The sequence below is a fragment of the Eimeria tenella genome, genomic scaffold (genome assembly GCF_000499545.2).
Source record: "Eimeria tenella Houghton genomic scaffold, Eth_scaff3, whole genome shotgun sequence".
In the NCBI taxonomy this organism is placed as follows: domain Eukaryota; phylum Apicomplexa; class Conoidasida; order Eucoccidiorida; family Eimeriidae; genus Eimeria; species Eimeria tenella.
Window position 1 is genome coordinate 795959 of NW_013542870.1, and position 16086 is coordinate 812044.

A 16086-nucleotide genomic window follows, 5' to 3' on the forward strand; every position below is an offset into this window, starting at 1 on the left:
TATGCCGAGTTGTACAGGCCTTGCACTGTCATGAACTGCCGCTACATGCGTACGGAATTATGAAGCTGCACGACTACGAAGCTGCAAGAAAAAGGGCACACGCTTTTTCAAGAGTTTTCTTAAAATGCAAAGAAGGCGTTTATGAGTAGAGACGACGGCTAGACATGTTAGGGGGTGGACCAACAGGGTGGCAGCTGGTCGATGATAGGAGCCCCACACCATCCAAACCTAAGAACTTGTGCCCTACGCTGCTCTTGAGTAATTTACTCCGTATCTCTAACGAAAAGAGTATCACAGAAAAGGCTTGTGCATTCCACACCAGGAGATAGTGCGCTGTGATCCGCCGGTTGTCAATTGGAGTTGCACGTCTCGAGCATCTGCGGGAAGCGGGACGCATCCTTTTTCATGCTCTTGCCCTTATGTACAAAACCAATGTAATTCTTCATTTTTATGACTTTGCAATTAACGTCAGTAGTACAGCAAAGCCGCGAAGTTTTCAACCTCGATGGTTGCTGTGCTCGTCATCCGGCAATCAAGGAGTTCAAACGACCTGCCCTTCTTCTTCGTGTCATGTGAAACGATGCACATGAAGAAACAGAGGCTGTATATGCGTGGCTGCTAAGGCGTTTTTGTTCTTGCGGAGTATTCGCAATTTTCAAGGTTGCTAGGCAACTGAAGAACGCTTCGCAGTGCCGCACAGGAATGTCGGAGGAGGACGTCATGTGGCTGCCGCCTGCCCACGCACATACGACTTCAGGATCGACGTAAAGATGCAGCACCAATGTACTGAACATCCTCGTGAAGCAGCTGCTGTCACCTTCTCCAGTTGCCCCGGTGCACGCAAAGAGACGGCACTGAATTGGAACCCTGCCTCAGCGAATAACATCCATGCAGCATCCAGGAGAAGGGGCACTGCGAAGCGGCAAGCTGCACTCATTAGTGCACTACTGGCAGCTTTTTTGGTTAATATGTTCTGGCTGTCTCCTGCTTCCAGCAAGCTTTTGAAATCACGACAGGGTGCTGAAATGATGTTCTCCCTCGGTGATCCTGCTCCCCATGGGACTGAGCACCGCTCCCAAAGAACTAACCTGCGTGACCTCACGGTGCGTGCAAATACTCTCGCTGCAAGCGAAGAAGCAAAGAAGGAAAAGGAGTATGCGGAGCAATATATGGATCCTCTGTATAACAGGGTGTCAGTGGCGGAGAGACTAGTGGATGTAAAGTTAAAAGGCCTAGAATGCGTAGTTAGTAGGCTAATAACAGCTTGGAATTCAGCAACCTCAAGGGTAAGAGATGCATTCATACACAATTATATGCCAAGTACTTACGACAGTTTGCCTTCAGAGGAGCCCATGATGTTCTATCTGAGGACAGCTGCGGCTGTTGCCAAAGCGTGGCCTGAGCAGGTGGCCCCCCAACTAATCCAGGACTTTTTGAAGGAAGTTCGGTTCGTGGACTCCGTATTGAAAGCAGCCACTGATCGCATCGAGTTCTTGTGCAAACTCGAGCAGGTCTGCTCAGAGTTTCAAGTTGGTTCATTGTTGCTAGGCATCGCATCGCCCCCTCTACCAACATTGCAGACCCTACAAAAAGACCAGGATGAAATAAGTTTCGATGAGTTTTTTGAAATGCTTCCGTGGCCACGCAGTGTCGTCTCTATTGAATCAAATGGAAATGAGAGGATTCCGAAGTCCTTGGCACGGCGACTGGCAGGCGTTGCACTGGCGGAGGTGTTGGAATCTTCTAGCGATTTAAATGTACGAAACATTATTGCTAGCTGTGCTTATTCAACACGTTCTGGAGTGACAGTCGCACATATCGACCACTCAATTTTTTCCGCTTCTGTCCTTGATGAGCCCCTTAACAGGGCAGCTGCCAGGTTGCACATCTTCGGGTCAAATGTCGTTGAAGGCTGGGCGCAAAAGTGGAACTTAAAAAGTGGTATAATTCAGTTGAATCTTTTGGAAGAGGACGCGAAGCTTCGATATCTGGAAAGGATCCAAGAAAAGAAGAATCCATGTGTAGATGGCATCATCCAGTTGACGTGTGCCCTGCTCTAGGACACCCGAGGCTTCTACATTTAGACAAGCGCCTTTGCGCTTTGATTGGAATATTGACTGTGTGAAATTCGTGTGAATTTAATTCGGTGCATCTTCGATGAATGACGTTCGTTGCTGAGCAGAAATAGTGTGGGTTTCCGGTGAGACTTCGCTGCGGCAGCCTAAGACAGTGTTTAATAGTTAGAGAGTAGGCCACTGCGGATAGCTTTGAACGAGCTACGGAGTGGCGCCAACCTGATGCATCCCGAAGCTACAGCTCTCAAGGACACAGCCCGGTAAGGGAAGGTGACGCCAGCGTGCAGTGCTGTTGAGACAATGGGGGCACGATTTTGGATTCCCATAGGGGCTGCTTCATCTCTGGATTTCACTTACAAATGACCAGGGACTCTGCAAGCTGATACAGTAGTACTGGGTGCTCCCTGGTACCATCCTACATGATGCTTTTTATGTCCCAGTGGTGGTGTGTGGATTGGCATCGCGTGGTTTCTTCTCGCCTCATACTGTTCAAAAAACGGTGAAGCCAATGGGTGCCGACCTCAACTGAAGTAGAATCAAGTGAGCTTTGGGAGGGTACGGTTGAGTCGAGACTCTTGTGATCCAAATTCGCTGCCCTTGTCTTTCCATTTGCAAAAAGTTGGCGCAGTTGATGTGCTGTTGCCTTTTTATGGCGTGCTATGTTTTGTACCGCCAGTGCGGATCAATGCGCTTGTGTTCTTCTTCAATAGTGGTAAGGTGTATCCAGGACTGAGACGGACTGAGCGTTCGTTGGGAGCTGAGACTTCACTGACCATCTGAAGCTGCAGGTCTACGGAGTCAATACCATTAAGGACGCATTCTACTGACATCCATTAGGCCTACGTTTGCTGTTATGGGACAGTGGCGCTAGATGGTTCAGGATGCTGATGGAGAATAAGTTCAGAAGACTCGTGTTCTGATTAACAAGTTGACGTCTGAGGTGCACGTGGAAGCATTGTTACTGTAGAGGATTGCCACTGTAGAGGGTCTTACGTAGCGATCGGAAACAATACCCTAAGGAATCAGTGGTACCAAAGCCCCTATGGAGAGACCACGTGTATCGATGACAAATGATGAAGATGTTAAATATTTTTATGGACAGCAAAGCAAATCAATTTTCGGTCGAGGGGCGTAGTGTCTTCAGAGAACAATTGTGAGCATACTGTGAGTAAACCAACGTGCTTTTATCAAGGGGAAGTGAAGATTAACGCTGCGTGAGTTACGGGGTCATCCTGGTTGATTTAGTAGGACGACTATCGATAGCAGATTTAGTATAGTGAATATCCTGGGAGCTGGTGTGGAATTCTGCCTACATGGGTAATTCTTTGGCACACCTCTACTAATAATTGTAATTGTCTACGACTCTTTACATTTAGAAGAGTGGGATAGATAGCAGTAGAAGCATTAGAGAATGATGCGGTCTTTCTGAGCTTTGCAGGATCGCTCAATGATATGATGGAAATTGCCTAGGCTCTGGCTCCGACTCTGGCTTCAAAAATCGAGCAAAACAAGGGGTGGGCCAATATGTACCGGCAAGGTAACATAACAGTGATGGGAGCTGTGGGAATCATGTTTTGAAAGAGTGAGAGCGAAACGTCAAAATCGAGCAAAAGAAGGGATAAGCCATTATCTATCGGCAAGGCAACATAACAGTGATGGACACCGTGAAAATCATATTTCGAGAACCTGGGAGCGAAACGTCAGAAGGGCGTACAAGCAAGTTGCGTAGAGGCGACAGTATGGGAAAAGCAGAGTACGGTTGCAGAGGCGGTTCAAAGAATTGATACACATGACCAGGGACCTATCACGAAAAAGTAGGTACGCACAACTAGTCACCGTAAACCAGCATTCATATGCACCGGCGTGTAGCACCGGATCTGTGTTATGGGCGCCTTCAAGGGAACTCGAGGGACCAGCGGCTCCCCAAACGGCACCTCATATGAAAAGCTGCAATGAGAGGTGAGAAGGGGGAAGAAATACCTCAGCATCGAAAAGGTGGAAGTGGAGAGCTGTTGTTTCATGCTTGCGTCTACGAATTTCTCGCAAAATCGAAATATCACGGTTCTGACGCGTGCAGGGTTTCAATTCCACTTTCCTCTGGGTTTCATGAGCATCTTTACGCTCAACGGCCCAGCAAGGACTGAATAACAACTCATTCGGAGCGAAGCGCTTAAGACGCAGGCAGGAACCTGCTGTTGTAACATTAACAGTGCGTCGCACCGATCTATAGGCATCCAACTGGGACTTACTGGAGAGGGATTTGCTGCGACTTGGGAACAGTGCTGCAGGGAATCTTTAGCGCGGCTTGCCACCTCCCAGTCGCCGTGGAAGTAAAATACAAGCGAAGAAAAAATATGGCACAACGGCGGAATTGGATTCTGCATTGTTGCCCCCATTAGTTCGATTACATCCCACAACAAATTCGTGCTTTTCTGTCAAAAGGATTGGTGGCCGGAACGATGGAAAATGCTCATCTTACGGTAAAACATCAACTTAGCTGCCTTTTATCCTGCACGTTGAAGCAGTAGCTCCCGCGCTTTTGGTCAGACCAGAAGCGTTAGTCTGTTCTGTGCTTTCCTACCTACCGAGGATTAGCGTGGCTTTACGTAGTAAGCCTACTTCGTTTCGTGGTACCAATCTGACTATTTAGTCTCGCAGTGATTGCTAGTTCTTGCTAAAGAACCTGGGATAGTGATACGATTGTGCTTACTACTGACACTAGAACAACGGAAGGTGCCTTTTGCGAACAACCAGGCAGGACTTTGAAGGCATAGCATAGTCGAAGAGAAGCAGTAGTGTGCGCTGCTGCTTCCTTGTTAGCACTTGCGTTGCATATTCTTATATACATGAGTGACAATGTGAGTAATGGGGTGAACCATGTAGGGAGATGGAAATAAGTTGGCATCATGGTCCCGGTCACCATCTACGCGGCCACGGGCAAACCACGTTTCCACCATGACTAAACGATAACTAAACGCAAAGGAAGAAGGGTGATGGAAGACGACAGCCGACTACGGGGCTCGAACCCGCGACCACCAGCTTAAAAGGCTGGCGCTCTACCAACTGAGCTAAACCGGCAGAACCGCTTGTTGGGAGGACTGACTATACATCAATCTCCTCAACTTCCTTGGCATGTAATTTAAGGAAGTGTTGTGGAGACACTTTGAGCGATACTTGCAATAGCTGATAGGGGCTCCACAGGATTCCATTCCCCTTGTGCCGATTTAGCTCAGTCGGTAGAGCGCCAGCCTTTTAAGCTGGTGGTCGCGGGTTCGAGCCCCGTAGTCGGCTTGTCCCGGTTTTTTGATCTAGGATACAAATCATGGGGGATTAGCATACTCTGCGCGCTTGTGGTCGTGGCCTTTTCTTCTCTAGCAGAAGCTGCCAGGAGACGTTATGAGTGCGAGCAGCGCTACCATTCCCACAGTACTTGCTGCGCGCACGAGACAGGTTGATTTTTCAGCATTATTTCATAAGGCTTGAGTTTTTGGTTCCTTGCTTCTCTGTTATGAATCCTGCCCTCAGCCTCTGCGTTGCCTTGGTCTCAGGGATTGCGCCACTGGAAGTGGGGAGTCTACTGATGTTCATCACAGGGCCTCTTGGTGTCAATTTCCTTCCTGCTTACATTTTTGCCCTTTCACTAACTTTTGCGCTTGTGTTCGTGCCCTTTTCTTCTCTAGCAGAAGCTGTCAGGATAGGTTGTTATGAGTGCGAGCAGCGCTACTATTCCCACAGTACTTGCTGCGCGCACGAGACAGGTTGATTTTTCAGCATTATTTCATAAGGCTTGAGTTTTCGGTTCCTTGCTTCTCTGCTATTAATCCTGCTCTCGCCCCTGCGTTGCCTTCGTCTCAGGAATTGCGCCACTGGAAGTGGGGGGTCTACTGATGTTCCTCACAGGGCCTCTTGGTGTCAACTTCTTTCCTGCCTACATTCTTGCCCTTTCGCTAACTTACACGACTAGGACGTGTGAATGACACAAAAAGCTAAGATGAACAGCAGAGGTATCCCTCTACAGCACAGTTTTAGATCCACTACCTCTCATGGGAACCAGCGGGGGCTATGGAGGGAGGGATCTTTCACAGTAGCCCTTGAACTGCGCCGACAGCGAGGCCTCTAATTCTGTAAGTATCAACTTAAGACCTGTCTGAGCTTAATCAAATTGAGCGATATCGACAATATGGGGCTGTAGTACACTGATGACTGTAGGAATCTAGGCGCAGGACATGTGGGGCCAAGGCGACAGTCCAGTGGCTTCCTAAGTCCTGCAAATGAATTAGGAAGAAAAAAATGCATGGAAGATATGTAAGAGGTAAATTGAGAGTAATCGCAGACCTGGAGACACCGACAGCTCCAGCAACTAGAAGAACCGAACAGCGGGGCTCCCATGGATTCTTGTCAGCTATACGCGTACTGGAACGCTATTTTCAGTCTCCTGTCAGTGTCCGGATTCGCGGAAACGCTCTTAGTGCTGCCTGGCAAAGACATCAGTGGCACTGCCAGAACTTTTCGACGGTTCTCTTCGGAAGCATGTACAATGTTGTGAATATGGCAGGGATCAATCTGACAGCGGAGTGCACCAGTAGGAACAGCACTCGCATATGCGAGAGCAGTTGCTGAAGCCGTCGCAGTGGTAACGCTACGACAGTAGGCAGCTTCTTTGCGCAACTGCTCTTCTCGACCGTAGTTTTGCAAGTGAACGCTCAACAGCAACCCTGCAGAACATAACGGCAGCAGGAATGCAACGACGGTATCAGGGGCAGCCGCTGCCACAAGAAAAGCAAGAACTACAAAGGCAATAACGAAAACAAACTGACACTGCAACGAGTGTAGGAGGAGCAAAACAGAGGTCAGCATCAGCAGGGGGAAGATCAATTACAGCAGTGGAAATAGGAAGAGAGGCATGTCAACAGTATAGGTGACAACAGGGGCAACTCTATGAAGAAAAACATTTCACTTTGAAGCCACTATAAGAGCACCAGCTGCCTTCAACTGTGCTTTGCTGCAAGACTGGCAGCTCAGCAGAAGAAGCTCCTTTACCACCTACAGACGCCGAAATAGTGGCCTGATTTGACAGCAGCACCGTCATCGTTAGCAATTCCTTGAATCGGCAATGGATACGCTTGAAACTTCTGATGCGGCGGTTGCCCCAGCAGCGGCTGCAGCAGCAGCATCAACAGAGGCTGATGTGGGCGAGGACACAAAAGTGAAGGAGACTGCAACCTTGAGAAAAAAGTATCCCGTCTGGCGTCAAGTTTTCCTTAGGCGGGCACGGATTAAACATTTGCTGCAGCATGAGTGGTTCGCTGCTGTATGCACAGCTCATGCTGCAGCGCTTGAGGAGAATCGACGGTTACTGGCGAACCACGCTTCTGTCTTGGCTGTCCGAGCTGCTGCTGCAGCACATGGGGGAGCAGTATCCACTGCAAGAACTGGCTCTCTGCCGACAGATCAACGGCTGCTGCTGCAGGCAACCCAAGACACAGTAGCATTGAGGCAGCAGGTCAGAACTATACAGGCGGCAGCAGCAGCAACACAGCGGCAGTATGAAAAGCATCAACGGCACATAGAGGCCGAGCTTTTACTGTTGCAGCAGAAGGTGCAGCAGCAGCAGCAACTTCTTGCGGAGAAAGACCGAGATTTACTGCAGCAGCAGCGGCTACTGAGGGAAAAGGAGGAGGAGGTGGCAGAGAAGGAGGCCCAAACAGCGGCAGCGCGCAGGACTTGCTTGCTTCTAGTTCAGCAGCAGCAGCAACAGCAGCAGGCTGTGCAGCAAGCGCAGCAGGAAGCTGCATCAAAGGCCTTGGAGATTGAGGGATACCTTCGCGAGCTGCTGCGATACAAGCAAGCCGAAGCAGCTTCACTCGAGCTCTTACAACAGAAGATCCATGCAGTGCCACCAGCAGATACTGACAGTGTAGCTGCTTTCGCACCTACTGTTGCAGACCCATTGGGTAACCCTGGAACTGCTACTGCGTGCACCAGGCAGCAGCAACTTCTTTATGCGGAAGCATCGCGGGCTGCAGCCCCTTCTCGTGCTGCCTCCGCCTCATCTACAGATAAAGAGGCCGTTGCAGGCACTTTGGGAGCAGAGGCTTGTGCTGCAGCGCCTTGCAGCAGGAGCAACAACGGCAGCGACTAAGCCGGATTATCACAAGGTCGCTAGGCGTCTCTAGATAGGTGGATCATCACGCAACACTGGTCTTTCTGGCTGGTGGGAACTTTCTAGTCTCACAAATAGTAGATGAGTGCTCCTAAGGAAAGCAGTAAAGCAGTCGAAGGGTACTGCTATGGCAGTTCAAATTGCCGCACTGATGCCACTAGGAAATGCAAGAAACACAGCAAATCGCAGGAATTCTGCGCACAAAGTTTTGGCGAGAGTTTTGAGAGTGAGGGCAGCTCATGAATGCACTAGCAGTGAAACTAGATTGCCGTTGAAAATATGTGCTGGTGCTGCGGCGTATGAGACACACGGTGAACCATCCCTGTTTAACAAATATTTCGCCTACGGGTCTTTATTGTGGCCCAGAAGTAGAGTCAGCATCAAAGAGCTTGACAACCGTGGCCATTTGGCCTGGATGCAGGGCTCGTGCACTTCATGCGGAATTTGTTCGTTCCGAACTGCCTCTCTTCTTCATGATTTTTTCCTCGAGCTTGAATACGAGACAACGCTACTGGGGAGATAAAGGGCGAGCCTATAGTATGAGGAGAGTATTATCTGCATAACCACCAAATGGATGAAATACCGAAACCTTTATTTCTTTGGTATTCTTCCAGTCAGGGAATCGGGGCTCTTGATTGGAGAAGGCGGCCTTTTGCGCCGTTGAGGCTCCATCAGCAGATACTATTCAACAGGCGATACATCAAGTAACAGCACCAGTATACACCAAAAGTGGTTTCAAAATGTCCACCAAGTTGATCTTGTAACGTTGGATAGCTGCGCAGCCTACAATTTTGCACGAGATCACTGAATTTCTCCATGTGAGGTGAAGGAAGATCTCCACCATATGAACGGATGGTTGGTCCACGGCTTGCAAAGATTAGTGCGGCCACGGGCCTTCGTGGGAAGTGAAGACTTGATGTAACATATTGAATAACGAAGGGGTGCGCCAAGTACACTGTAGGCGAGGCGCGGTGAAGTGCTCCAAGTGTAACTGAAGTCCACAACTGGTACGGAAGTACCCTGACGCGTTAATGAAGCCAAGAACTAAGAAGGGATTCGTCGAGCCAAGAAAGGTGAAATGCTTGCTTGTAACCGCCCCAATGATACGGTAATGTCGGGCCGATGTGAACACATTGCAAGGGGGCCAATTTTCTCTTTATAGAATAACAAAACTTCAACGTAGATACTCTTCCGGATTGAGGGCCTAACTTAGGGCAGCAATTTGTAGAGAACTGCTTTTCCCCCAGACCAGTGGGTTGTTGAGTATCGAGAGTGTCTGTTACACGGGCTCTCACAAGAGCGTGAGACGACCTTTGCATCACAACAGCGGCGCACAGGCGTTAAACCAGAGCCTAGGCGATGCAGCTGCTTCTTTCTCCTCCCAAGTAGCTTGTGTGCTGTGTTGTCTTCCCACGAATTTCACTTCACCTGGAACGCTCACGGCAGCTGCATAAAGGAGTTAGTAGTGGATTTGGAGTGCATTATGTTACAACGCATCTACACAGCGAATGAGAGTGAGAATGCCCCCTGTAAGGTGCCACAGCCTGATGCTGTTCCACCTGTAGACAAGTTGCTGCTGTGCCAGCATATTCTTGTCTCTGAGCTTTGCTGAAGCAGCCATTACTGTCAGTGGGGCCCCTGCCCCTGCTGCCCCTGAAGCAACGGCAGCAGTAGTCTGCTTCCTAACAGCTACAGCCTGCTTGAGGCTGCAGCTCTCGCACTGGGGATAGAGGCGCTGCGGCCAATACTTCGGCCCCCCTAGGAGCCGACGTAGCGTACCGATAATCCTTCCCGAAAGCGTCTCTTCATAGCGAAGAACGTGGGCGGTAGGGGGCTGGTGGTCCGCTACCCAGCGAGTTCTACTGGATCGTGTTCCACAGGTGTGGCAGCCAAAGCGCAGTCCCAACCTCTTGATCAAGCGCCTTTCTGTCTCGGATGCATACATCGCAGAAGCTGCCAGCGACAAGGTATGCTGTGAGAAGGCCCCAGGAGCAACTAAGCTGGATGGAGAAAGGCGAAAGAGGCGACCACCCAATAAGTAGTACAACAATAAGCCTTCCAGTGTCTCTGCCACTACAAGCCTCAACAGGCTCTTGCGGTTGCCGCTGCAGGTAGCGACGGCAGTAGACGTGGATCGGGGGTGATGCTGCAGAAGCAAAGCACCCCACTTTCCGCGACATTCCTGCTGCAGTTCCTTTGCCGTCTCAAGCCATCCTTGATGACTGCTAGTCGCCCGTGCATGCAGCTGCTGCAGTCTGCCGCATGTAAAAGATGTAGCAGCAGCAGCTGCTGCTGCTGCATTCGAAGCCACAGCAAGCGTCAGAAGACCCAAAGGCTTAGATAGGAGGGAGGAGCAGGAGACGCCCAGTGCCTGTTGAATTCGAGATCCAGCTGTGCAGACACCCCAAAAGGATAGGGTGCTGCTGCTGCACTGCAGCAAACTCAAAGCAAACCAACTTTTCAGGCTCCTCTCCGTGTCTGCTGCGGCAACGGTTCGACCCTGCACAAGGTTTTCACCTACAGATACGGCTGCCATTGCTGCTGCTGCTGCTGTAGCTGCTGCAACAAAACCGGTCCAAAGTATTTGCCACACACTGCTTCCTTTACACCAGCTACTGGCGACGCAGGAGTGTATATTTTTAGGAAGTCCCCCAAAATTCAGTGGGACCCGCTGCTGCTGGCGCCCCCGCAGACAAGCTTTAAACCACTCCCATACCCGGCGTTTGGCGTGCGGCCTCGCAGCAGCAGCTACGGACCACCAGCTTTTGCTGCCCTCACACTGTTTCGAAAGGAACAGAGGCCCGCACGTGCGCGCCTTCTGCAGCAGCCGCTGATGCTGCAGCTCCTTCAGCACCTCACGTTGCAGCTGACTCGAACCTGGTGTTTTTTCTCCCACAATGGGGGCAGTTCCTGGCATGCGTATTGTCGCAACGGCAGACGCACCTCCAGCACTGCCTCTGTAGCCCATAATTCTGCCCATGAAAGCCTTCTCTAGTCAGCAGAGGTGAAGGGAGTAGCAGTACTGGTGGCAGCAGCTGTTTGTCCCTAGACGGCCAGTATCCCCGGTATGTCCTGCTGTCACAGTCTTTCTGGTACTACTGCAAATAGGGGGGGAGAGAGCCTTGCAACAGGCACTGCAAGAGCAGTTCATCCGGTCGGGTGACGTTCGTGTCTCCACCGACCATACTACAGCTGCAGCTGCTGTGGTTCCGCTCCAACTGTTGATTCTGGTTCCGAGACAAAGAAATTCTTCAGCACAAAAAAGCTAAAAGGTAGCTCCACCACACAAATGGTTAGTCTGCTGCGGCCTCAGGTACTGCACGTGATCTGTCGGCAGCAGGGAGTATAAAAATAGCAGCGCGGCTACGTGCACACAGAGAGTTCATCGCTCTACTTACATCTCGGTATTTGGCGTATCGTTGTGATTTCACCTTTCTGTGCAGATGCGGATAATGTTCTGAGTTGTACATGGATGCACCGCCGCCCCAACATATAACAGCCGATTCTGCAACTTTGCGCAGCGCCCAGTTCCTGCTGGTGCTGGGGGTCTCGAACTCACTGCAGCATCGAGTTTGCCGTAATATGAGGCAAAATTCCAATCAGGAGCGCGTATTCACATTCGGGCTCACGCTAAAACAGCTGTTTGTCTCCACTATTGCCTTTTCCGTTGCAGCCGAACAACTATTTGTAGTTCACCTCTAGCGGCAGCTACTTTTGGTGCTTCTGGTTTTGTTCCGTTGAATAACAGCAGTGTTCCAAGGGGAATTGTTTGGGGTAATAGGAACTTTTAGACAGAGCAGCACCAGTTCCACCGGCAATTCCTCCTGGCGACGAATCATGCATTGACAGGAAAGGTAAATAGAAGACAGAACGTAAAGGAAAGCGAAGCAAGCGGCAAGGAGCACAGCAGCAATTGCCGCTGCAATGCATAAAGGGCGTCAACTGCGCTGGACGTGTGAAAGAGAAAACAACTAGGGACGGGAACAGCAAGGGCAACGCGAGCCCTGGTGGGCCCATAGCACCCACAGCTCTCAAGAAACGCACTACCACTGCCAACAGCAGCTTCTATAGCATCAAGCAGTAGAATAAATAACGGGAGGCCATGGAAAGTCATATCGGCGAATTGGAGTTGGAATGTAGGGAAGCGTGTCGCCGTCTCGGCAAGTCTGTAGATGCGGTCAAAGGATACAGAGGGGGTAAGGCTGATACCCCCTTCTGCGCCCGTAGTTGCTTCGCTTTGAAACTGACTCTGCGGTTGACTTGCTTGTATGAGCTATTTTCCGTCCAGCTTCTGCCGCTGTTTGGGACACTGCTGCTGCGTGCTCATGTTGTTCCGTTTCGTTTTCGGCAGTTTGCGATGCTCAACATGATGAGGAGAAGCTGTTCAGTGTTGTTGCTGCCGCTGCTGTACTTCAGACGAGGCTTCCATTTTAGAGAGTCTCTTGGCTAATTGCCGGCGAGACGCGAACCTTTGCACGGAATCTGTACGAACGGCGTAGCCTGGCGTCACTCTCTGTGATTCATCATCAACTGCGTCCTCGCTCGCTTGCTTGTCTTTGTCGCTTTTGTCTTCACCTCTTTTTCCTGTGTGTCTTGTTCATGTCCCGGTGCTCGTTTTCTTGTTCTAAGAGAGTCGTCTGGAACTTGTGCGAATTAAGCACGCACTCAGGAAGGGTGGCAGCTTGATAAGTGGTGTATTTGCAGAAATGGAGAGCTCTAGGCCTTAAGTGAGCGCACGAAAAGGGTTTGCTGGCCTTTACAGTATTCTTGCGTCTCAGCTGCGTCAGTTGGAGCTGGAAGCCCGTTTTGAAACGCCATTGAGTGCCCAGGATCCTCATGCCTCTCAAGTTGTGAGTACAGCATCAACTGTGACCCTGGTCTGCACCAATTTGTCAACACTGCAGCATAAGCAACTGTAACCGCGAGAGGAATCACCGTAGCCGCAAGGATTCACACTTGTACACTGGATGCCTTTGCAGCTTGCCGAGCTGCGCCAGCAGCTGCGTACCTTGACAGCTGAGGTCGACGCCGCAGAGAGGCGCACTCTTACGTCCAGCAGTATGTTAGCACTTCCATTCCTAGCGTTGGTAGCGTTGCTCGTGATGCGAATGCAGATTCACGCACCAACGCCGGCATTAGTGCCGGACCTGCGTCATGCTTTGTCTCAAGCTGTACAGTACGTGCTTTGCCATCAGCGCTTACTTGTGCGGTTCGAAGGCTTTTGCCTTTAGGGGAAGCCCGAAACGAGCGCCTTTCGGAGGCGGAGGCGAAGATGAATGAAGGCTGCAAACAATTAGAGGTAAAAACAGAGAGAAGAGAGGTCTGCATGAATTTAATGATAGAGAACCACAGAGATGAAGACAATCGCAGAAACGCTAACAACCGGTAGTCCTTTGGAGTCCTTTGGAGGCGCAGCTGGGGAGCAAGCTGGTGAAAGCGAGACTTGATAAATATATAATGATCTGCGGACAGAAATACGGACAAATGGGAGCTCCGAGAGCAGGAGACAAACGGGGACGGGCACAGACAGATGAACAAACATCACTATTTGCCGTTGCCAGGACGTAGCTTTTTCTACTTCTTCTGCTGGGGTTCTTCCTGCTTCTGCTGATGCTTCAGCGTGCTCACATGCTGGCATTGGAAACCGAGCAAGTCGGAAGCTATGTCTCAGCCACGTTGGCCGCCCAAAGGCAGAGCATTATGAGGACACGCAGTCATGTGAGGGATCAAGGGTGCTCGTAATGTGTGTCTCGGAGGATCTGTGGGTCTTGCCTTTTTGCCGTTCCTGTCTCACTCAGGCTCTTTCTTCCTCTTTTTGCCTTGCCGCATAGATTTGTGCTATGTTTCTCCCTCTTTTCACCCGTTTCTTTCCACTTCTTTTCGTCCTTTGTCTCTTCCTTCAGTCCTTCTGGCGCTGCCTCCCCGGGTGAGATTTCACATATCCTGGGCCTCGTGCTGTTGTGACTCCTGCTTTAGGCGTCTCATTGGGGTCTGTCTTTGGCCGAAGGACGTGCATCTATTTCTCGCATGGTACGCAAGAACAGTGCTTTTGTCTGCCGCTGTTTGCCTGTGTTAGTCTCTGTCTTCGCTATCCAGCGTCTGTTCGTGGTAGTTTCCATTGTTTCTGCATGGTAGTACTTTTTCGCGGTATCGAGCTGTGGTTTTTCCTCTTCCATGCGCACCACCTGCTAAATTTTCCTGTGCTTCTGATGTTTCAGCACTGTTTATGAAATACAGTAGCGGCTCTCACCTGATTTAGCTGCGAGCAAATTGCTGAAGAGCAGATCATAGCTACTGCGGCTCTGTGCTACTTGTGCCGCTGCTCAGCTGAGGGCAGCTCGCCGGCGTCACTGGGTGCTGCTGTGTCTCGCCGTGTGCATTTGCTGCTGCATGCTTTACTTGATGCTGTCGCGAGCACTGTGGCGTCTGGGCCTTTGCAGCAGCAGTAGCAACAAGAGTGAGGGTGTTTCAATAGCAGAGGCGGAAAATCCTGCTGCGCTTACTGGGGAATTTAGTGAGAGGCAGACTGTACCGGGAGTGTTTCCCGTGCCAAACGATGTTGCTACAACAGAGCCACAAGAACAGCAGCAGCAAGAGCAGCTGCATCAATCACATCCGCACCCCCTAACAGGCAGAGATAAATTCAACATTCTGCAGAGGCTCGCTCGCGAGAGGCGCGAGCATGAGCAGCAGCTGCAGCAAATGCAGCACGCTCAGCAAGAACAACCGCAGATACAGCAGAGGCCATCGGAAATGGGACCCCAAGTATTTCAGCAGCAGAAACAACAACTGCCGCAACTTCCTTTGCAGGAGCAAGGCGTAGAGCCACCAGTGCAGCAACAGGAGCATGTTCCTGCAGAACAACTTTCTGAATATGGGCCTCTTACAGCAGAGCAGCAATTACATGTGCTGCAGGAGCAACTACCTACGCAGCAGCATGCGCCAGGTATGCAGCAACAGCATACTCTGTTGCGGCAACCGGTACCTACAGAGCATGGCAAGCCGCCTACGGAACAGCAACCTACTGAGAAAGAGCAGCGGTCTGCATTGCATCACCCGGAGCCTCCTACGCTGCAGGGTGAAACACGAGGGGAGCAGCATCCCCCTGACGTGCTGCCGCAGCATCCGCCTACGGAGCAGCAGCAACAAAGCGCACAGCAGCCGCAACATAGTCCGCATCAACTGGAGCCTTCTGTTCAGCGGCAGCTTCTCTCGGAGCAGCTGCAACTTTCTTTGCATCAGCCGCAAATTAGGTCGCAGCAGCCGCCGGCTTCTGCGGATGAGCAGCTACATCCGGTGCAGCTGCAGCAGCCTCCAACGGAGCAACGGCAGTTCCCTGTGGAGCAACAGCTTCCAGCTCAGCAACAACTTTTTCGTGGATATCAGCAAGAGTTTAATACTCTGCAGCAGCAACAATCTCCGCCGCATCCGCTGAAGCAGCAGCAAACGACCGTGAAAGAAGGGCAGCATTTCCAGGTGCCTGTACTGCAGCAACCGCAGCAGGAAAAGTTTCAAGCAGTTAAGACGCAGATGCAGCGCCGGGACTCGCTTGGCGAATGACATTGCGTTAGAAATTGGGGGGATGCCGCGGCCCACGCAACGGCAAGTCCTTCAGCCTGGAGCAGCCGAAGCCGCTGCCCTCACCGTAGCTGCATAATTCATAGGCACGCAGTAGCACGGAACAAATGTGACCTCACAGTAGCCATGCACAAATTTTCTTTACGAAAAGCCTTTGCCGCACCGAATGCAGGGTCCAGTAGAGCAGCAGCTGCGGTTTTGTGTGCAGATGAAGTCACCTTTGGAAGCCGATCTGCACATGCGAAACTCTAGAAGCAAGCGTACCCCATA

At 50.9% G+C, this 16086-nt stretch overlaps 4 protein-coding genes across 4 annotated transcripts; 3 read left to right on the plus strand and 1 right to left on the minus strand.

Moving 5' to 3' along the window:
• Positions 1-770: 770 nt before the first annotated feature.
• ETH_00019900 (uncharacterized protein) lies at positions 771-2060 on the plus strand (the record flags this gene model as incomplete). The annotated part of the gene is made up of 1 exon (XM_013375839.1): positions 771-2060. The coding sequence occupies one exon, from the start codon at positions 771-773 to the stop codon at positions 2058-2060; it is 1290 nt and encodes a 429-aa protein (XP_013231293.1).
• A 5128-nt stretch (positions 2061-7188) lies between these two features.
• ETH_00019905 (WD-repeat protein, putative) lies at positions 7189-8217 on the plus strand (the record flags this gene model as incomplete). Its single annotated transcript, XM_013375840.1, has 1 exon — positions 7189-8217. One exon carries the CDS (start codon positions 7189-7191, stop codon positions 8215-8217), a length of 1029 nt encoding a protein of 342 aa, XP_013231294.1.
• Positions 8218-9724: 1507 nt separating this feature from the next.
• On the minus strand, positions 9725-11218 carry ETH_00019910 (uncharacterized protein; the record flags this gene model as incomplete). Its single annotated transcript, XM_013375841.1, has 1 exon — positions 9725-11218. One exon carries the CDS (start codon positions 11216-11218, stop codon positions 9725-9727), a length of 1494 nt encoding a protein of 497 aa, XP_013231295.1.
• Positions 11219-12340: 1122 nt separating this feature from the next.
• On the plus strand, positions 12341-15798 carry ETH_00019915 (uncharacterized protein; the record flags this gene model as incomplete). Its single annotated transcript, XM_013375842.1, has 8 exons — positions 12341-12434; positions 12655-12722; positions 13017-13088; positions 13218-13296; positions 13470-13537; positions 13858-13956; positions 14215-14268; positions 14566-15798. The coding sequence occupies 8 exons, from the start codon at positions 12341-12343 to the stop codon at positions 15796-15798; spliced, it is 1767 nt and encodes a 588-aa protein (XP_013231296.1).
• Between the last annotated feature and the right edge of the window lie 288 nt (positions 15799-16086).